This window comes from Oculina patagonica, chromosome 5 (assembly GCF_052425735.1).
Source record: "Oculina patagonica isolate OP01 chromosome 5, crgOcupat, whole genome shotgun sequence".
NCBI lineage: Eukaryota > Metazoa > Cnidaria > Anthozoa > Scleractinia > Oculinidae > Oculina > Oculina patagonica.
The window spans coordinates 27,603,114-27,625,738 of NC_135762.1; the positions used below are offsets into that span (position 1 = coordinate 27,603,114).

General features: G+C 42.7%; 2 protein-coding genes and 2 pseudogenes across 4 annotated transcripts; 1 reads left to right on the top strand and 3 right to left on the bottom strand.

Moving 5' to 3' along the window:
• Nucleotides 1-964: 964 nt before the first annotated feature.
• LOC144654406 (thiol S-methyltransferase TMT1A-like) lies at nt 965-12,590 on the bottom strand. The gene is made up of 3 exons (XM_078514549.1): nt 12,070-12,590; nt 3,210-3,243; nt 965-2,178 (listed from the first exon to the last, which is right to left on the bottom strand). The coding sequence occupies exons 1-3, from the start codon at nt 12,586-12,588 to the stop codon at nt 1,883-1,885; spliced, it is 849 nt and encodes a 282-aa protein (XP_078370675.1). The 5' UTR covers nt 12,589-12,590; the 3' UTR covers nt 965-1,882.
• LOC144654117 (uncharacterized) lies at nt 3,877-8,499 on the top strand (annotated as a pseudogene).
• A 2,355-nt stretch (nt 12,591-14,945) lies between the features above and the next one.
• Nucleotides 14,946-18,420, bottom strand: LOC144654410 (thiol S-methyltransferase TMT1A-like). The gene is made up of 3 exons (XM_078514554.1): nt 17,863-18,420; nt 16,407-16,440; nt 14,946-15,760 (listed from the first exon to the last, which is right to left on the bottom strand). The coding sequence occupies exons 1-3, from the start codon at nt 18,379-18,381 to the stop codon at nt 15,492-15,494; spliced, it is 822 nt and encodes a 273-aa protein (XP_078370680.1). The 5' UTR covers nt 18,382-18,420; the 3' UTR covers nt 14,946-15,491.
• Nucleotides 18,421-19,424: 1,004 nt separating this feature from the next.
• Nucleotides 19,425-22,625, bottom strand: LOC144654342 (steroid 17-alpha-hydroxylase/17,20 lyase pseudogene; annotated as a pseudogene). 2 transcript variants are annotated; one of them, XR_013570898.1, is made up of 2 exons: nt 22,481-22,625; nt 19,425-21,295 (listed from the first exon to the last, which is right to left on the bottom strand). The product of XR_013570898.1 is annotated as a steroid 17-alpha-hydroxylase/17,20 lyase pseudogene, transcript variant X1 (transcript). The 2 variants fall into 2 exon arrangements; XR_013570899.1 differs by lacking the exon at nt 22,481-22,625 and adding an exon at nt 22,059-22,078.

The following is a 22,625-nucleotide window of genomic DNA, read 5'->3' on the forward strand; positions in this document are numbered from 1 at the left end:
GTTTAATAGTAAACAAGCACTAGTGTGAGTCGTTAAAATCAGTGGTCTTCTAATTTTTGAATCAAAAAGTTGTCTGAAATCGATTTTGTAACAAATATCATTTTTTAATTTTCTTATTTGTAATAAATTATTGTTCAAAGTAAACGCTAAAAGGCAACATTTCGAACGTTTGACCGTTGAACGGTCTAACCGTCATTCCTTTTAAGCTTCTATTTTTTTATACAAAAAATATTTGCGTTAACTTTTAGTTTACTTTGACTGCGGATAAAGAATTCAAGTGAAAGAGATTGTAGCAACTATGTTTATCGAACATAGCCATCATCTAAAATGGTTTAAAAGCGTAAAAAGGGTATAAGAATGATCCGCTGACTGATGAAAGATGCTCTATGTCATTTCATTATATTGTATGACTAGAGCTCGCTAAGTTATAACGAGCGCTGTGATTAGCTTATTGGCTTTCGGGTCCGGGCCTAAGGGCTATTAAGCAATGGCTGGCTGGCCGGCAAAACTCAAGCAACTGCGCGAAAAAGAGCCGTGCGATAGACGCCTTATTAACTCTCACTAGTTCAAGGGTCCTGTAAGGGTGAGGGGGTCCAACCCCAATTCTCATTTCTTATTTTCCAGTGCCATTCTCGATTCAACGCCGGGCCCCGAATAAACGCCGGGTCTCTAAGCTGTATTTGAAAATAAACCCCTTAAACAATTATTAAAGTTTAACATGCTTTAAAAATAATGTCTAAATATATTGCTGTCAAAAATAGCATAGGGCTTGCAAAAACTCCTGGAATCAAATAAACGCCGGTTCTATCGGGCCAAGTTTGAAATAAACGGCGGGGGCGTTTAAACGAGAAAATACGGTATGCTTCTTCTAGCCTTGGAATGGATAAGGTGAAGGACATGTTAGTGATGTGTAGTGAAGTATAAATTAAACCTGTCAAAGCGGCACCCCCCCCCCCCCCGGGTTGTTAGCCCGCATCCCAAAGGACTCTTTCTTCCAATCTGCATAACAGCCATGGAGCTGAATCCCGCGCCACGGGAAGTGAATCTCAGTTTCAGCTTGGACTAAGAAAATTGTCTGAGATTTTGGCAGCAAAAAATGTTTCACTGTCTGACTTAATTACTAAAAAGGAATTAAAGACATTTAAATGCCCGATTCCCTCTATGGCGCGTGCCTGCAGTGAATCATGGTACCGGTAGTTGTATTCATCAAACCCTGCGCGAGGTCGCGCGAGACTTAGAAACGATGAAGAAAACTACTGTGATTCCCTGCAGGCATGCGCCTTAGAGATAATCAGGCATTGTAAATTGCAGTTGCATTTACTCATACTCCAAATATGTAAATTTATTTGAAAAAAAAATCCAATAAATCAAACATCTACTAAAAAGTGGTAAAATGCCTAACTTACTAATCCCTTTTTTGGCGCACATATAAACATGATTTATTCTCAAATCTTAGGCATAAAATGTCTTCCTGGCATTGCTTTCAGCCTCGGGGGGGGGGGGGGGGGAAGCTCGTCGGAAATGTTGAAAATAACCCCTAAAAGAGACCAATCTAGGCGTGGCTCAAGCTATTTTAAAACCTTAAAAGATACCAAAATTCTGAAAAGAGAATTTATATTTGTATATTTCTTCATGTGTAACCCTAAATGAGACCCTGACAGCTAAAAATATTGCCATTTTGCACAGAACACCCTAAGCGAGACCCACAGTTCGAAATTAACACCCCTAAGCGAGACGAGCATCCCCATCCCTTTCATATGGGATCCCCCCCCCCCCCCCGGGCTATCAGCAGATACATATTAACTCTAACTCTCTAATTCTCTGGGGGCTGGTAGAGAGAGACCCTGGGAACGAGTTTGCTTATTCATATGAAACTAACAGTTCACAACAGTTTTTTCTCTTCAGCAAATTGCCCCTTCTCTGCAAAACCAACAAGAATCGAATTCACAATGGACAAGCGGATTCTTGCACTCCAAATCGAGAAAATATTTTCACACCCAGAAAACATTTCTGGTGTAAAATTTGCTGATGACTTTTCGGACTGCACCATTTTGAAGCCGCCTTGCTCTATCCAGTAGAGAGTTTCACGGTCACAGCGACATCCACCAAGCATAGTGGGCCAAATAAGTGACTTGGACAAAAAATGTTGAATGAAGTATTGAAACGTCCATGGATTTCCTATAGGAAAGATGAAAACATTAAACAAATTGTAATTATTTTTTCTTACTGTGGTTTGCCTTACAGTGTTAGGAGAATGATATTATTGACAGCTCACTTATCACGCTCATTTGTTTAATTATTCGTCAAGTTAAAACAAAGAAACCGTTAGGCTTTATTTTGATTGAGAAGGTATATCAAACATTTGAGACATGTCATTGACTATCCAAACACCCCAAATTTTGGCAAAAATACTCCGCTGCATGTCCTATTTTCAACTCTTTTCTTGGTTTTTGGATCCTCCGATGAAATATATACTGTCTCTCGTTTGATATCCCACATGAAGAGACTTGTCATCCCACATAATTTCCTTAGAACATAAACGAGGCCCTGTTAGGGGGGGTCTTCATGTACCCTGTCTGAATTTCAAACGTTTTCATGTCGCAATTTCAAAAGGTTCGCATGTCGCTGTCGGAATTTCGAATTTGCCATAGCCGCTGATAAAATCGGAAATGTTTGAGTCCGGAGTGCATAACCTAAAATAATGCGCCAAAATATTCCCTATTCTTGGATCTCTCAATGAGATCTGTAGGCATAGACGAAGGAGACACCTTCCTAGGGGGGTGTGAGGGCATGCTCCCCCAGAAAATTTTGAAAAACTAAAGTAGTTAAGACGTGTTTTCCTTTATTCTGAGCCGGTACAAAGAGAACATGGAGTGAATATTTTCAGAATGATGGATTATCATGTAGTTACTTAACTTAGGCAGCCTAAAAGTGAACTGTTAGAGCGTAAGATTGCAGTTGTTCAATGCACGAGATGGTCTTTACAAATTCAGGCTACTTTGCCTACAAGCCACTTTAAAAAGCGCCAATGTCGCTGTCGATTTTGCTCTTTTCTTTGTCACTGTCGTTATTTCACGGGAGCATCTCGTCGTTCGTCGCCATTTCAGCTCCTTCATGTCGCCGTTTCAGAGCCATGTCGCCTGTCGGAATTTACCCTAACAGGGCCTCATAAACCTTTTCTGTAAACTAATAATCTTTCCCACACTAACCTGCCACATGCTCCAGAAAATAAAATCTGCCACCCTGAAACAAATAGTCAAATTTATATATAAGAATAACAATAATCAAGCTTAAAACATGTTTTACCATTAAAAAGGTTAGAGAGGTGTGGCGTGCGAGGTTTGGGTGTGACTGCTGGATGTGGTTTGAAGGAGTCTAAAGACTTTTCTGTGGCAGCAGCTACCTCCGGTTTCAGTAGGATTATGTGGCTTAAGGGGTACAATGCTACATCCCTGGACGGGATGGTACAACCCTTGTCACTTTGTTGACAAATGGTTTAAATATTTAATTTCCTTTAGTTCTCCGTCCATAAGGCAATGTTGAATTACATGCAGCCATCCTGTTCTTGCAACATATTACCGGGAGAGGGGGGGGGGGTACTCCCTATAATGGTCTATACAGGGAGGCTCCGCTCGAAAGGGGCACCTTTTTCAGGCTTCAGGTATATAAAAGGGTAGGGATTCCACAAGTTTAGGTAAAACTATACAAAAGGGTATGGAAATCTGTACTTAATATTTGAATCTATTAAATGTGGCTAAATGTAGTTTAGTTGGCTAAATGTAATTTAGGCTAGGTTAAACGCGAAACAATGCTGGCCAGCAGTTTCTCTCAGGGTTTTGGTGCGGGGTGGCCGGGGGTTTCGTGCAGGGGCTTCACATGGCTTACAGCGTGGCCTCAGATGTCAAGTCATTCCGCTTTTTGCTTTCGCTAAAGATAGTTCGCACAGTCTCTTTATTCGCTCGAATTTTTGCTATGGGAACGCGTGAGACTAATAATAGTTGGCAAACGGCTCCTCTCCTTCAAGTTGAAAATGAAGAAAGTGGTTCCGGTGCTGGGAATCCTCCAACTAGTGGCTCGCTCGATGGCTTGCCTCCTGTGTCTCGCGCTGAAAATGGAATTCCTGCTGGAAGTGAAGGAGTTACGCCGGCCATTGCATCTTTAATTGCACGAACAGTGCAAGCGGCGTTAGCAGCTGAACGATCGATTCAACTTGCTCCTCCAATCACGTCTAATCCGCCAAGTTCCACTTCGGCCGTACCCTTGGTTTCTGCTGCAGTTTCTACGACGAACTCGTGTTCTGTGGGCGTTCCGCCATTGTTGTCCACTTCGGTGACCAATTTCTTGGCTGCAGGAGCGGGTACCTCGCAGCAAGGTAGGCCTCCTTTATCTACTTCCATGGTAGTGCCTTCGTTTGTCTCTACTTTTGCGATGCCTGCTATGTCATCCTCCGTTTGCAGTACAAGCGTTGCTGGTTTGCTGAACGGTGCGATTCGCGATGTTGCCGATCGTTCAACCGTGTTTGCAATGGATCAGTCGTTCGTGGTGGGCCCCGGTTTTTCGCTGGTCCCAGCTCAGCTCGTCAACAAGATTGTGGCAGGAAGGTACATCGATTTGAGCGATTTACTGGCGGTCAACCTTGTACAGAAAGAGCCGGAGCCTCAGCTGCTGTTAGATGGTCGACTTGTACTGACTTCCCAGCCGAAAAGACAGCGACGACGCATCAAAGACATCGCTTCGTGGATGGAAGCCTTTTCCATTTTTTACCTTATTCTGGTGTCTTATTTTCCTAATCGCTGGAAAGATTTGACTCAGTATAAGTTGCTGATTCTTCGAACATACCGCCATTTCTCCGGCAGAGTTTGGTTTGCTTACGACCAAGCTTTTCGCGAGCACGCCGCCGCGACTCGGCTAACTGATTGGTCGGCCATGAATGTGCAGTTGTTCAACTTCCATGCAGCTGGTTCGTCTGCCCGCAATTCCTCGTCGACCACGTCGATTGAAGCAACCGAGCCTCCAGGATCGTCTGCGTCTGTCATCATTTGTAAGTCGTGGAATAAGGGGCGTTGCACGGCCCCGTTCGCCTCCTGCCGTTATGCTCACCGGTGCAGTGTGTGTTCAGGCGCACACCGAGCAACTTCTTGCTCGAAGCAGTTCGCCAAGGAACGTTCTGATGAGTCTCGACGTCGTAGTCGCTCGCCAAGTGCCTCGGAGTCCACTCGGGCTAAGGCTCGCCGTACTTGAATGGATCTTGGTCGGTCGCCTGACGGCCAATTGAGTTATCGTCACATTTGACTCGTATTAGCCCATGGTGACTGTGGACGGCCCTAATGGCTGTTACCAATATGTTGTTAGTTGCAGTTGAGGTGCTTGTGAACTCGTTTTTTCACGGCCTCTGAGTTATGGTCACATTTTGCGTCGTTTTTTAGCCCTTGCTTTAGTCTGTGGTGACTGTTGATGGCCCTAATGGCTGTCACCAATATTTTCTTAGTTGCATTTGAAGTGCATGTGAACTCATTTTCGTTTTTTCGTTTTAAGTTCATTTTCTTGCGTTCCCCTTTTTTCGTGCAAGTATTTTGATCTGCATTTGTTATCAAGTATCTCGTTTCCCCGGTCAGGAGTAGGCACAGTTTGGCAGAACGTTTATTGTAGATCTGTAGGTTTGATTCGTCGTATAAAGCAATATATATATATCTACATACCTTTTGTTGTTGTTGTACAATGTCAAACATTGTTTTTTATTGCAATCCTGCCTCCCATAGGGTGTCCCATCTTCCATCCAGTATCGGTGGTGTCTCCGTTGAACGTTTCACAATTTACTCTGGAACTGGCTGGGCACCCTGATCGACAGACAGTTGCTTATGTCCTTGAGGGTCTGCAACACGGTTTTCGTTTGGGGTTCCGACCTGCTCGTAGACTCAAGGCCGCCAAGAAAAACAAATCGTCCGCCTTTCAGAATCCCAAGGTCATTGATGACTACCTGGCCAACGAGGTGGCTCGATGTAGGGTTGCGGGCCCCTTTCCATCAATTCCTTTGCCCAACTTACAAATAAGCAGCTTCGGGGTAATTCCGAAGAAGGGTCAACCTGGCAAGTGGCGTCTTATTGTGGACTTGTCATCCCCTTTGGGGTGTAGCGTAAATGATGGTATTAGTTCCGACGAATTCTCCATGCACTACATTAAGCTGGATCAGATTATTAGCATGATTGCGAAGCATGGGTGTGGGGCGCTTATGGCCAAATTTGATGTTGAGGCGGCGTATCGCAATATTGCGATTCACCCGGAGGACCGTTATCTTCTCGGGATGAAGTGGCGTGGCCAATTCTTTGTGGACTTGGCCCTCCCTTTTTGGCCTCCGCTCTGCACCTTATATTTTTAATTCAGTGGCCGAGCTGGTAGAGTGGATAATACTAAATAAGCACAATGTACCCGATCTGTTGCATTATTTGGATGACTTCATCACCGCTGGCCCCGCTAATTCTCAGCAATGCTCCCAAAATTTACAAACTTCACTGACTGTCTGTCGCTCACTCGGCCTTCCCCTTCACCCCAACAAATGCATTGGCCCGTCCACGTGTCTAGTGGTGTTGGGAATTGAGTTAGATTCGCTGGCTCAGACAGCTCGTCTGCCAACCGAGAAGCTGGTTGCTTTACAGGAGTTGATCCAGTCTTGGCGGAACCGACGGTGGCGCAATAGACGCCAACTCGAGTCGCTGATTGGCCATCTTCATCATGCTGCCAAAGTTGTCTGGCCTGGTCGTACTTTTCTGCGGCAGATGATTGATCTCCTTTGCTGTTTCTGCACTCGTGACCACCCTATTCGCCTTAATGCTGAATTCCACCTCGATGTGCAGTGGTGGCATGACTTTCTGACATCATGGCATGGAGTGAGTTTTTGGTTGTTTCCGGGGATGTCGGCTCCCACGGATGTGGAGGTGACATCAGATGCATCTGGCTCGTTGGGCTTCGGGGCATACGTCCACGATGAATGGTTTAGTGGTGCATGGGTACCTTCCCAGGCAGATCAGTCCATCGCTTACAAGGAATTGTTTCCCGTGGTGGTGGCGTCCCATGTGTGGGGTTCTCAGTGGTGTCGGCGTCATGTCCTCTTTCGGTGTGATAATGAGGCTGTCGTACACATCCTGCTTGCCAGGTCATCAAAGGTCCCATGTATCATGGGTCTTCTCCGTCACTTACTGTCTGCTGCGGCTCGTTTTAATTTTACTTTCACTTCACAGCATATCCCTGGTGTTCATAACAATATCGCTGATGCTCTTTCCCGTTTCCGTTGGCAGGAATTCAGGCGTTTGGCTCCCCAGGCACAGCCCCATCCAGTTCCAATCGCTCATCAGCTCTGGGAGCTTTTGATCCCTCCTCCTTAGAGTTGCAGTGTCAAAACTTTTTGGTGCAGGGCTTGGCTTCGTCGACTCGCAGCTCCTATTTGTCTGGCCAGAAGAAGTTTTACGATTTCTGCTCTCAGCTTGGAAAAGTTCATCAGTCCGGTTCCCCATGCCCTACCGACGAGTGGACATTGTGTCTCTTCGCAACCTTCCTGGCCAATACGGTCCAACACTCCACAATCAAGGTCTATCTTTCGGCAGTTCGCTCGCTGCATATTGAGCAGGGCTTCGCTGATCCTCTGGCTGAGTGTCTTAGGCTACGACGAGTTCTGCGAGGAATTAAGAGAACACAAGGTGATTCATCCTCTTTACGCCTTCCTGTGACCGATGACATTATGATGGTGATCTTTCGTGCTTTGGATTTGAGCCTCCCAGACCATGTTATGTTTTGGGCTGCTTGTAACTTAGCTTATTTTGGCTTTTTGCGCTCAGCGGAGTTTACGGTCCCCAATCTGGCTAGCTTTTCGCCCTCCGTTCATCTAGGAGTCGCGGATGTGGCTTTTGACTCCAGTTCGTTGCCATCATGCTTACGGCTCAGGATTAAGGCCTCGAAAACAGATCCATTTCGCAAGGGCTGTTTTCTGCACATTGGCCGGGGCGAGTACCCACTTTGTGCAATTCACTCGATGCTGGCTTATTTGAATCAGAGGGGTGACGCTCCAGGCCCTTTATTTCTGTTTCAAAACAGACGGCCGCTGACACGTGCCTTACTAACCTCGAGACTCCGTGACATTTTGTCTTCTGCGGGTATTCAAGGCAATTTTTCTAGTCACAGCTTTCGCATTGGAGCAGCAACAGTGGCCGCCAAGAATGGGATCCCAGACAATCAAATTCAAGCCTTGGGGCGATGGACAAGCTCGGCCTACCTATCGTATATTCGAACTCCTGCGGAGTCGTTATCCCAATTGTCTAAGCAGCTGTCACGGCCAGCTGCGAGCTAACAGCACGTGCCGGATCCATCGGGATCAATTCTGTCAGCTGGGCCGTTGTCTAGCCGACATCTGAGAAGGAATCATTGGTTTATGCCGCTTCTAATGCTGTACACATGGTCTGTCCCGTGATGGAGGTTCTCGTTGATGGCATGGCCGGTGGCTGTCCTTATGTTCATGGTCCTTGGGTTTGTATGCTGGGCTGTCTGGCCCGATCACATGGCGGTTAGCTAACCTTAGCAGCAAGCTGTTGCAGAGTCAGTTAGGCCCTTGGCTTGGTACGTATCTCCTTTTGTGTTTGATTTTTGCAGGCTTGGGAATTGGTGCTTGGAAGGCTTGGGGGGTTTCGGTCCCTCTTCCACCCTGTGCGCGGGCCCTTCTTTCTCCAAGCACTTTGGAGGGAAGGGTGTGGTGGGTGGTTGCCGCTCACAGGGTTGTCATGGATACCCTAGACGCTTTCGGCTCAGCGGCATTCGTGCTCCACCCTCCTTGTAGGCACCATTCCCCAAGCTCATCTATTGTTGATGAGTTTAAATGTGGCTAAATGTAGTTTAGTTGGCTAAATGTAATTTAGGCTAGGTTAAACGCGAAACAATGCTGGCCAGCAGTTTCTCTCAGGGTTTTGGTGCGGGGTGGCCGGGGGTTTCGTGCAGGGGCTTCACATGGCTTACAGCGTGACCTCAGATGTCAAGTCATTCCGCTTTTTGCTTTCGCTAAAGATAGTTCGCACAGTCTCTTTATTCCCGGCCCATCCCTCCCCTTTGTCATGGTAAGTATGCGGTAAGTATCTGTGTTTCCACTGTCTTTTCAGTGTGACGGTGCCGGGTGGGTGGTTGCCGCTCACAGGGTTGTCATGGATACCCTAGACGCTTTCGGCTCAGCGGCATTCGTGCTCCACCCTCCTTGTAGGCACCATTCCCCAAGCTCATCTATTGTTGATGAGTTTAAGTGCTGCATGAAAATGCAAAGAAAACGTTGTGTTCCAAGTCTATGCCATGTCTTTCAGGTATACGAAAGGGGTACCTTTTTTCATTAAAAGGTATATGAAGGGGGGTACAATTTCTTTTAAAATGGTATATTATAAAAGGGTAAGAGGTAAGAGCTCAGGGTGAAGCCTCCCCATACAAAACGTTTTTGAGTATCCCCCCGGCCCCTCCTTTGGGAACATATTACAACATTAAACCTGAGGTCAATAGAAATATTAAGAGGGTGGGGTCTAAAAGGCAAAAAATTTAAAGAACAGGATGAAACCCAACTGGAATTTCCTGAGGGTCGTGGGAAGGGAGATAATGCAAAAAATCTTACTTGAAAATAAAGATATTGGAAAGGTGGGCAAGGGTAGGGGAAGCAGATTAAAAATCCCCGTTTAGAAAGAATTTTTGTCACTGCATGGAGAGTGTCTACATGTAAACTGCACTGTATGTGGGTCACGCCTAGAAGTTCTTTGACCTGGATTTCAGAATTGCACATGTCTGGCATTTTGGCATATGTTCCAATGACTAAAAACAATCCAAACTAAGCCTTTTTTTTAAAAAAAGAAAGTAATCATGCAGTCTAATGCACCTTGGAATGGTAGCTCACAAGGATTTTTGGCGAGCATTGAACATTGGATGTCCTAAAACCATTAATATATAGCCCAAAAGCACAGAGCACTTTGAATTTCAAAATTTCCACACCACAAACATCAAAAAGGCTACCAGAAGGCCATCACAAATGTTTATAAAAATAACTCATTCTGTGACCAGTGATTTCAGCAAATGATTTATTTTAATAGTTGAGTTATTGTGAGACATGTTTCATTTGTGAACTCAAATGCCTTTAATTTTACAAAGTCTTACAAAAAAGATGGCCCGACTAGGAATTATTTACGCAACAGATGCACCTCTACAAAATGTAACTAAGATCATTTACCCCTGTTTACTCATCTTCGATATTTTAAACTATAAACCCTGAAGACCATGCTAAATTATGAGCGTCAATTTTTCTAAATTATGGTAGTTTTTCACATGCTATATCTCTGAAACGAAGTCGGTGACCCAATTTTTTTTTGCATTTCTGACACAAGTAACTCATAATCTTACCACAGTATAAAGAAAAAAAATCTATCAAGTTGAAATTCTAGTGCAGATATCCTTAATTTATTTCTGGCTGTCATATTGGTATCCTTCTGCAGGGCACCAATATGGCATTTCTATAAATTTGAGTGGAACATTTTGACCAATAACTTGAGTAAAAAATACTTCATAGACCTGAGACTCAAACAAGTAGATTATTTATAAAATTATAATTGATCATCTAAAACATTTCAAATTCTTGACTTTTTTCTCAACGGTTTTGATTTTACTTTTTCATGGCGAAAATCAGCTACGATTTTTGCCTAGTTCCTAGGCCTCTATTTTTGTTGCTGTTAACTTGTTTCGGGTCATGTCAGTAATACCGTGCAGGCCTGGGAAAAAAGCTGTACAGTATGGGGCCCAGTTCTCGGCCGGATCCAGTTCTCGGCCACTTTGTGTTCAACGAGTTTTTTCGCGCCCCAGTTGAATTAAAAGAAAACTTTATTTCCATAAAACGATAGACTGATTCTTGTGCACTAAGTATCTTGAGTTTGATCCTTCAACTCGCTAAAGAAAGCTCACACGTTGAGTTTACGCGGAGCTAGGTAAATTTGTTTTTCCCGAAAACTTGTTCGTTTACGGCTCCTTAAAATTCACGGATGTAGTTAAATTCGTATTTTATCCAAAAGCCCTCACCAAACAAGCTAATTTTTGGCATGTGAAACGTAGAATAATTCAGCTTTCTGCTTAAGTTAACTTTTCGTTGAACCGGTGTATTTTTTTGGTCTTAATTTGTCTCGAAATTTTTTTGTTTGACTTTTGCGTATTTGCCAGTTCTCAGCCACCCTGCTCGCTATCACAGCGTAGCGCTTTGGTTTTTAATATAATTTCATCTGCTGCGGCCAAAATGAAAGAAAGCAATTTTAAAAATAAAGTTCGATTAAATCTCTAAGTTTTAAACAGACTCTTGTCTTGTCTATTATTTCTACAACACCTAACTCTTTCAAGACGTTTTCACTGCAAAATAAACCATCTAAATGCATTGGTCACACAACGCAATTCTGAGGTTTTGCCAGAACCTGCACATAGGCAAGCACTAGGCGCGTTAAAAACCTTCTTTTCTAAGGTAAAACAAAGCCTCATAAAATAATTTGGGATCGACATAGCTTAAATAAGTTTACAGAGTGATTTTATGACTGTGAATATTCATTGAGCCTTTTTATACAGAAAATTACGCACATGTTTTTTGGTGGCCGAGAACTGGGCCCACAAACGGAACGCTTATTTTTATTATTGCTCGTGCAAATTATGCGTAGACAAGTCGAAAGCTTTACACCAAAAAGCTGAATAATGTAGCTAACTCTGAGCGAAATTTCAAGTTTCTGCGGTTCTTCTGAGGTAAGAAATACAAGTTTACGTCAAAAGTGGCCGAGAACTGGGCCCCATACTGTACCTGTAGGAGCTAGGGAACTATAGTCATGGCCTGCTAGCTTGTTGCCCTAACAATTCACTGGTACCCACTAATCTACTTCTGGGCGGAGAATAGTACTGCAAGAGTAAGCCATCCTACCCACCCTTCAACCTGCCCCCATTGCCCCCCCCCCCCCCCCAAATAAAAAAATAAAATAGAATAAAATAAATAAATGAATAAATAAATAAATAAAATCACCAGTTCAGGTATATACTCACAGGCATCAAAACTCTTTTCACTTCTTGAATGGTTTTCGTTACTTGATCTTCAGTAAGGGAACATAACAGCTTGGTACAAACAACAGCAGCAACAGAATTGTCTTGCACGCCGATTTTCCCTGCACAACTCATGTCCTCGCTCGACGCTGCAACAAACTTTTTCAAATGGATTCTATCGCCAGCTTTCTCCAAGCTTTCCCGAAGAAATTTTTCCACGTGTGGATTTAAATCAACAGCAATAACCGAGGTGCCATCTGGATAGTAGTCAAAGTTCTCTCCGGAACCAATACCCATTTCCACAACATCGCCATTCAAGTTTTTCAAGTGTCCTTCGAGATCAAGGAATAGCTTTTTTCTGAAGGGATCAAAAAATCCCTTGGCTAATTTTGCCCTGAGGCTTTGGCTGCTGGCATACCATCTTCTGTACCAACTGGACGATATCAAAAGTTTCATGGCTCTCGCAGCGAAAACCACTGCAATAAAAAGAGCGATGCAAACAATCCACAACATGGCGGCCATATTTTTTTAATAAATGGCCACGGCAGGCACGTGATAAATTGGGGGTGTCACGAAGGAGTTTGTCACGCAAGAAGTTACGGGCGGTCAGCAATGGGGGGAGGAGGGGGGCAGCCTGTAGATTGTATATATCATTACCTGTAGAACTTACATTTTCTACCCTCCGACGTCACAGAACAACCCAAAAAGCACTATGAAGGAGGATCGTCTGAACTACCAAGTTATGCATTGTCACAAATCGATTACGGACAGGGAAATCTGGGTAGGGGGATGCACCGCCCAGTGGGGTGGGGGGGGGATGTGCTTGGCTTGGAGTACGATGGGCCCCCTCGTTTCACTCCGCCGCCTCTGCCAAGGATGAGAACACTATAAAGACATCTGCAAACGTGTATCTGAAAGCAAACTGGATTAAAAGACTCCGATTTATTTGAGGTTTTGAACGTAGATGGATTTTCGTCGAGGAGAAAAACAGCCTAGACAGACACGAGGCTCTTCCAGGGGTTTCAGACAAGAGAACATGGCCATTAACATTTTCGGAACATGAGAACAAAAGGAAAATAAAACTGGGAACGGCCGGAAATGCGTCTGCTCTCGCAGGCTAGGGTCCATGTACCCCTGTTGGGAACAGGGGTACATGGACCCCTATGGGAGGCCCTATAAAGATATGTGGCGCTCTGGCGGAACATTAACAATACAATGTATCGCGATTATAAAATAAGTCCGGCTCGGCCATTTTAAATTAATTACACATAACTGAAGCGCATTGGACAGAATCGCGACTGAGATTAATCTTTTCAGTTTGAGACTCACAAAATAAGTTGCACTGATGTACATGGAGCTCATGCAAGAAAACACAGTCACTGTCAACTGCTGTCAAGAATTTACCTCAATTTAGCATAACTCAGTTAGTCTTCAGTTTATCGAATGGATATCAAAACTAGAACGCACTGAAAATATTCAAGTTAAAAAGTACAGTAGGTACCCATTCTCCGAGTTCCATCATATTTCAAAAATTGGTGTGATGTTCCTCTTACAAGTGCGCTGTTATTCGTTAGTAGAGTCTCTTTTTGAAGTGCTTTTAGAAAAACTATTCCAGCTGCCTAATAAAAGAGGTTATTCGGCCCCCAAGCCATTTGAGAATAACCCCTGTAAAGTAGGGCTTTCCACAAGTTGCTCGGCAACGTTTTGGCAACGTCTCATATTTCGAGCAACTTTTTCCCCTTCGACGTCCGAGCAACTTTTTTCTTCTCGAGCAACTTGTCACATTTTGAGCAATTTCCAAACCGAAGATCTCCGAAGATCATCCGAGTGTTGTTCAAAGGTCATACGAACGTTTCCGAAGATTTCCGAAGTTTGCCGAAGTTTGTCGGCTCGTTCTGCATTATTAAAGACATTACAAAACTCGGTAGGAAACATGACGTCATCGATATCTTCACGATTTTTCTCAGTTAAAGAAAACCTTGTTATTTAACAAATTTTCCCCTTACAGTGCGACGCGCCTTACCGTGGCCACCCAACAAACTTTTTTACAAGTGTCATCTTGCAATATTTCACGTTTTCACTGTGTTTTGTTGATAAATACGATGTAACAAGTATCCACTTGATTGTATTCAACTTTGCAAGGCGGCGTGTTCGTCGAACATATAGGGATATAACGATAAAACACTTGTAAAAAAAGTTTGTTGGGTGGCCACGGTAAGGCGCGTCGCGCTGTAATATGTTAATTAGATACTTCTTTTGTTGTAAAATTGCAGAAAACTGCTTAGAAATCTAACCCTCAAAGGGAAAGCATATATTTTGAAAAATTCTCTTTATTAGAAGCAGCGTTTTGGATTTTTTGGAGCAACTTTCGAGCAACTTTTATTATCCTGCGAAATCGCGCCGAATATCGCCCGATACTTAGCCGACGAGGCCGTAGGCCGAGTAGGCTAAAATCATACGATATTCCGCAAGATTGAGCAGGATAATTGTTTTATTATTCAACAAATTGTCAACGAAACACATTTTGCACATAGAAACACTGTAATTTTGCAGCGCTTTACAAGATTTCAGACGAATCTTCGCAACCTACGAATATCGCAGGATATCTGTTATGTACGGATGACAGATATCGTTAACATTTTGACCATATATGGGCAGCGCGAAATGTGATTTTTTGCCGTCTTCTGAGCAACAGGAAACATCGAACCGTTTCCAACAGGATATATGGGGCTGTTTTCTTTTGTGATAGTTTTAATCAGTTAACTTTCGCATATTAAAAAAAAAACGCCAGGGGAAATTGTGTTCAATAGATGAGATGCTTTTTATAAGGAACTTCATCCAAATTTGAATACGGGGTTGAATACCGGGTTCTCCGGTTTTCCTCTTTCCTGAAAAACCAACATTTCCAAATTCCAATTTGACCTAGATAGAGCAGACCCACATAAAAACCAACTAGAGCTGATGTGGCTTCCTCTCTAAATATTTATTTTTCTTATGATTAAGGGAGACTAAGACTTAATACAAATGAAAAACATTCTCGTCCCCATGCCCCTTTTCACTTCTCTAAGTCGGCAGGGCCTTGGCATGAGGAATAAAGGGCTCTGGGGGACATCGACAACCTCGTTCTCAGGTTCTCTTTCTCCCCAATTAATTTGATTTTTGTTTATTGGCTGTTTGTACCTAAAGAATTTTTTAATGGAAGTCAAAATGCAATGACTCTATACATTCTTTTGAAACATCATGACTGCATACATGAAGACCGGAAGTACTAGAAGCTAGGACTGGAAATCCTGTGTCCCCAAAGCCCTTCGTTTATCATGCCAAGGCCCTGTCGGCTAAGAGAAACCAAAAGGACTATGGAGACGAAAATGATTCATGACAAAATTGAAACTAGTAGCAGATTCACTAATAATTCATATCAAAAGTCACAACAATTTCTTCTTTAATTTTTCCTTTTCTGCAAAGCCAACAAGCAGCAGATCAACAAGATACAAAATGAATTGATTTGTACAACCGGGAATCATTTCCAGTGTCCAATTTAGCCATATCTTTTCAGACTGCACCAGTTTGAATCCACCTTTCTCTATTTGCGGCAGGGTTTTTCTGTCACAGCGGCATCCATTATACAAGGAGGGCCAGAGAAGTGACTTTGAGAGAAGATGTTGAAGAAAGTATTTTATAGTCCATGGATTTCCTAACATGAAAGTAAACAAACAAATTGCAATTTTAAAGTGTGGTGCATGGGAATTAAACTTTCATGTTGACAGTTAAAGGAGCTATGTCACGCAATTTTAGGCAATTACAGCACTGACCAACTGTTCATAGAATTAACTGAAATATCACAATAACCGCTTTTAAAAAACTGTAGAAGAACTCAAAAGAAACACAGAAAGGCCAAAAAGGGGTATGCATGGGCAAAATTTGAGAAGATTAAAACAGATTGCGTTCGGGTAAACTTGAAAAAACCTTGGCCCAACTTTTTTCAAGTTTCTCTCAGTTTGTATGAAAGTGTCATAATTTTTTACAATGCTCAACAATCATCCTTGTTTGTTATGTACCTTGATTTTGCCAAAAAAAGACTTTTGCTCTGCCAATGTTAAATTGAGGGCTCTTAATTAAGGAAAATAAATAGAATTACCTAAAATTCTGTGATCTAGCCCCTTTAATTTTAATGTAACTGCTAATGACCAATGCTTAATAGAAAATATGCACAGAGCTTAGGCTTGACACATAATTAACACATAAATTATGTCAAGCAACAAAACAATGCAGCCTGTTTTCTGATAATTTTAGTTACCGGGTAAAGAATACATGTAGGTTCAAAATTCACTCACACTAACCTGTTACATGCTCAAGAAAATAAAATCTGCCACCCTGAAACAAATAAATATATGAAAGAATTTTTACATACTTTCTTTTTAGAAATGCGCAGTGGCCTAATGGTTAGTGTGCTTGCCCCAGTTGTTCAAAGAGTGGATAAAGCTTTCCACCAGATAGATCACTATCCAGTGGATAGCATGGTTTATTTTGGTCAACAATTATCCATTGGATAGTGATTTACCTAGTAGATAGCATTATCCAGGGGCAAGGACTCCGGGTCAAGTGACCTGGGTTCAAGCCCATGCCAGGGAACTGTGTTGTGTTCTTGGGCAAGACACTTTACTCTCACAGTGCCTCTCTCCACCCAGGCGTATCAATGGGTACCAACCAATTTACTGCTGGGGGTAACCCTGTGATGGACAAGCATCCCGTCCAGTGGGGAGTTGAAATACTCCTAGTCGCTTCATACTAAGGAAACTGGGATAATTCCAGCCTGATGAGTCACAAGGCTTGAATTCAGACTTTTTTTTAAAAAAAGAGAACAGTGTAGAAAACAATTTTTTGCTGAATAACCTCTTTTTTAACACCATACTTAGAAACAGTTATATAAAAATCACAAGGAAATTTTTCTAGAATATACTGATTGTGTATATTTTTAGGGCTTGAAAGGACCCACAAAATACTCCAACCCACAGGGTAAAGCTAAGGTTACATGGGCTCAGTAGCATCATAGCAAAGTGCTCTCCCCCTAACCCCCCTGCTGACACCGGCCTCCCTCCCAAGGCCGTGGAGGGGGATAGGGATGGGAGTCCAAGGGAACAGGGGGTGGCCCAGGGGGTACTCCGGCTTGTAAATGACGGGGATGATCGAAGGATTTTTTTGGGTTTGAAATTTTCGATTCCGGGATTTTTTTGGGTTGGAAAATTTGGCAAGTATTTTTTTGGGTGACTTGATTTGAATAGGGGATTTTTTGGGTATTAAAAACGAACTATTAAAAGTGCCTTGGCGCGGCCTTGGAGTATTTATGGTATGATGAATAAAAAAAACATGAGCGTTAAATTTTTTATGATTTTCTTTGTGTTATATTATTGCCCCTCCTGGCAATTTACTGTAGGGGTAATTTGACGAGGGATTTTTTGAGGGGTAATTTTTTGATCCAGGGATTTTTTTTGGCTAATGTCGGAAGACTTAACGATTTTTTTGGGTGCTGAGTTTTGCCTCCATTCGATCATCCCCATCATTTACAAGCCGGAGTACCCCCCTGGGGGGGGGGGGTGGTAGGGGGAGAAGAGAGGCCATGAAGCGGGATTCTCAAGGTGGTGGAAACCAGGAGAAATTGACAAAAATTGCACAACCTTGTGTAATATTTCGCAAACAAAAATAGCACAAAGAGGCGGGAGCCGGGAGTAAAAGGTACGGGAAGCAAGAGGTTCAACCCTCCAGTCCCCCTCCCCCCAAGGCACTGGCTATACTCACAGGCATCAGAACTCTTTTCACTTCTTGAATGGTTTTCGTTACTTGATCTTCAGTAAGGGAACACAGCAGCTTGGTACAAACAACAGCAGCAACAGAATTGTCCTCAACACCGACTTTCCCTGCACAACTCATGTCTTCACACGAGGCTATAACAAACTTCTTCAAATGAATTCTATCGCCAACTTTCTCCAAGTTTGCCTTGATGAGTTCTTCCACGTGTGGATTTGGATCAACCGCTATAAGCGAGGTACCGTGAGGATAATAATCAAAGTTTGCTCCTGAACCAATGCCTATTTCCAAAACATCACCGTTCACTGTTTTAAGGTGCTTTTCGAGATCGTCAAAGAGTTTTCGTTTCAACGGATCGAAGACTCCTCTGGTTAAGTTTGCCCAGTCGCTTTGTAACTGTGCAAACGACTTTTTATACCAACTGGAAGATATCACAACCTTAACGGCTTTTGCTAAAATCACAGCAACTAATAACGCTACAACCAAAACAGCAATGACTGTTGCCGCCATTTTGTGAAAGTTTTCAAGTCACGTGATGAAATCACTTCGTGTCCATCCAGTGGTTCCCTGGAAAATAAGAATCGAGGACTGAGGATCGAGGATTGGGGATCGCGGATCGAAAAGAAACAAAATAAAAATATATAAGGTTACTGCATACCTTTATTTTACCGCATAAAATAAAGTAAAGCAAAATGAGTGATTTCTAGTTTAGACTGTTCACAGTCCCCTATTTTTCCGTGAAGTCGTAGAGATCGATCGTTCAGTCCGACGAGCCGCCATCTTGGTTTACAAACGCGAGCGAAAACTGGGGAGAGTGCAAAACCCCGTGGGTGGCTGGGTTCGTAAACCAAGATGGCGGCCCGTCGGACTGAACGATCTATTTCTACGACTTCACGGAAAAATAGGGGACTGTGAACAGTCTATTTCTAGTTTATATGCAACACTATTTTTACCACAATAGTGTCGAAGTAGAAAGTTAGATTTTTATACTAGAATGCTTTAAAACCAAAACAAACAATCAAAATAAATAAAAGCGCAAAAAAACTATTCTGACGACGCTATGTAGTCATTTGGCAATGGATTGGACAGTCGACTTGTGTATCAAATAACAGGAACGGGCTCTGTGATCCTCCCCAGGGGGTAGTCTCTACTGTATAGGTAAGGGTGTTTCTTTTGAGCCGTTTTCGTCTGAAATAGGGCATTAATTTTGGGTTAGGTCTGAAATAGGTTAGTGAAAATTGCATTTTTTTGACTAAAATAGTGTAAGGGTAAGTGTCCCTCCTGGGTAAGTGTTGGGGTAGGGGTCGCAAACCCCCCCAACCAAATTTCGGGTAGACGCCCCCAGCCCCCTATCCAGGCCTAAGACGCAGCGCTTCAGGGGAGAAGCGTTACGCGATAATTAAATAACTGCCACGCGATCTATGGAAAGGAAACTAACACTTTAACTACATCATCAAGGAAGTAAAGACCGAGCAAGCGACAGTACAATTACTTTACATGTATATCCTCGGGGCCTCGGGCTTTCTACTTGATTAGGGCAGTCCCTCTTTTCCTTTAGTTTATTGAGTTTCTTTGTAAAACGAGAAGCAAAAGATAGACGTGCATCACGAGGTAATTTTTTCTCACGCTTTTTACGCTTCCGAAGGGGGGGGGGACTGTTCATAGTCTATAACGCGATCGAAAAGAGATAGTCTACATCTAATGTGATTCCTTTATTATCTATGATAAGCACATTAGTTAAGACGTTGACCTGATTTAAAACTCTTCTAGCTCAGTTCTGCAATATATTAAATTTTGAACTGTACGCTCATCTCTTAGCAACAAAGATTCTAAATGGCTTCGGCTCCCTTACAATGCCTGCAGTTCCTTGAATAATGGGTGGGTCACATCCAGGGGGGACACTGAACCTAAATTCATGCGTGAGACGAGAAAGGAACATAAACAATCCTGACATAACCAACGATTGGCCGAGACATACACGAGGGCCACAACCGAATGGTAGATAGCTCTTAGAGGACAGAGAAATCAACTTGCCCTCAGCATCAAGAAATCTCTCGGGCCTGAATTCGTCTGGATGTTTCCATACACGGGCGTCGCGATGAATCGACCAGAAATTAAAAATGACCGAAGAACCTTTTGGTATCGTAAAACCGTTGAGTTTGCTGCTTGTAATCGCTTTATGTGGAATGCTCATTGGAAAAGGAGGAGCGATTCGCAGCGTTTCGTGCATCACTGCTTCCAAATATGGTAAACGTGCCCTGTCACTCAAACAGGGAAGGCGGCTCCTACCGATGACGTCATCTAATTCGCGATGTACTTTCGTTTGGACGAGGGGATGGCTTATCAAATACACGAGTGCCCAACATAAGCTGGCGGAAACTGCATCGACCCCAGCTGAGAAAACATCCATAATCATTGTTATCAAGTTGTCATCGGTCACTTTTTCGTCAGGTTTTATCCGGGATATCTCACTGCCTACGTCATCGACCGCCTTGAGCAACGCGTCAGTCAAGTCCCGGATGTTGGCGTTCAGGAAAGCCAAGCGGTGCTCCTGAAGTTTCCTTTTAAAAAGTCTATCTCGGAAGCTAATTACCTCATTGATATCGTTAATTAATTCAACAGGAAAATATCTCAGGAAAGGAAAGATATCTAATATTTCTCTTTTGTTGAAAACTTTCCTCAGCCGGTTGTTTAGCTCAACAATTTCATAGAATTCAGGATCATTTATCTTATATCTGTTGCCAAATACTGTTGCGCAAAACGTGTTTACGACTGCAAGGTAAACCTTGTATTTCGGATCAAAGGGCTCCTTCATGGCTTCTTCGAATCGCTCCACCAAGGATTCGACTTCTTTGCAGATTTTCTCTTCTAAAGGAAACGACTCGCAGCTATCATGTGTCATGCGCAATGCCAAGCACATAATTCTACGATGAAGTTTCCACGTAGATCCAAAGTCACTGAACACCACTCCAACACCTCCATTTGAGAGAAGACTAGAAGCTTGTGACCAAGCCCTTCCTGCAAAGTCATTTCCTCTATTTTCTAACGCTGTCTTTGCAGCGGAGATGCTATTAACGAAAATGATCACCTCCCTTCCTCGCTTGATGGTAAAAATATCACCGTGTTTTTTCGTCATTTCCGCAAGTCTTTCATGCGGCGCAAAGCCATCAGTTGATCGGAAGATGGTGCTGAACGAAAAGAGGCGTTCCCCTGGAGGAAGATTTCGAGGCTCATGCCAACGGATGAAAAGCTTCCACAACATGTACGATCCGACAGCGACAAGAACAAGAACTATCAGCATAATGGAGAAGTATGGTGAACGTTGTTTCTGGCTTGTGGTTTGTTGGTGGTGCTAAATACTTGCAAACTACTGGAATGCTTGCAAACCAAGAATGTATCTCATTGGATCCAAAATAGGCATCACCTAAGAAGAAAACAGAAAATTTCTGACCACTTTATTATTAGTCACGTCATGATCAATCATCTATGAATCTCATAACGATTTGAAGAAGATGAAAGAAGAAGAAAAATTAAATTATGTGAGAGTTGCAGCGCCCTTGGGATTATAGGATTATATTTTGATTGTTCTGGATGGATAGATGGATAATCTTTATTTTCACACCGTTTAATCAACAGCTTTTAATAAAACTACAATAATCTTTACATAAATACTAAAATTCTAATGATAAGCTATTATAAAGAAAAAGCTGCTTTCCGCACGAATGCCGTACCTTAAGTACTTTTTTTAGCTAACCTTTAAATTGCCTAATGGACTCTGTTTTCCTTACGTTGGAAGGAAGACTCTTCCATAAGATTACGCGCGCCCCCGCTATAGGTAAAGCTATTTTTGTAATTGTTAGTGCGCGGAAACGGAACATTGAGTTTGTCCTCTGAATCCCTAAAGTTGTACGCGGTTTCTCGTTTTTCAAATTTAGAGAATTGACAGAATTGATAGTCTGGAGCCAGCCCGTGTAGAGACCTAGGAGACCTGTTAACCATCGTGGCCCTTTGAATTTGCTACTGGCGAGCTAGACTTTTCCATCCTAGATAGAATGCAGAATCAATTAAATCAATTGTCAAATATTTTCCATTTTCCAGTTTTTGATCCGTCCAAGATGATAAATTCAATCTCTTCAGGGCGCCTTAGTACAAACTTGTTGATACTAAGAAAAATGAAAAACTCTCACCTAGGCCTCCTGGATAAACGGGGGTGTGTATCCGTATGGTTTCCTTACCTAGTTTTTGATTTTTTTTTTACCGAATTTGTTAAATGTGATTTAACCTGAAATACAATGACAGATCTGTCGTAGCATGTCTTATCAAGATGCATGAATCACTTGAGCAGTAAATGTTGTTTTTCCTTTTATGCTAATGTAGCAAAAGCGAAAGGCGATAAATTGGATTAGCTGATTCTCTCCTAATGTGCCGATTTGAAGAACATTAATGCATATTCAGTATACAATTTAAGCTAAGGCATATATCTCAAACAGAATGTACTGCTGACTAACATACTAAAATAAAGAATAAGTTCGAAGAGAGATGATACAAATATTCTTCGTATCCGAGAGCATATATTGGTTCACTCTGTGACAGAAAGATATAAACTTACCCCAAAGCCAAAGCGAGGAAGCGTTATATTGCCGTTCAGCTTTCTGACCTGTTGCATGTGTAGTAATAATTTAACAGAGTTAAAAGCTTTCCCTCCAAGGCACGTTAAAACAAGTCGTGGCACTGTTGCATTCGACTCTGCATGA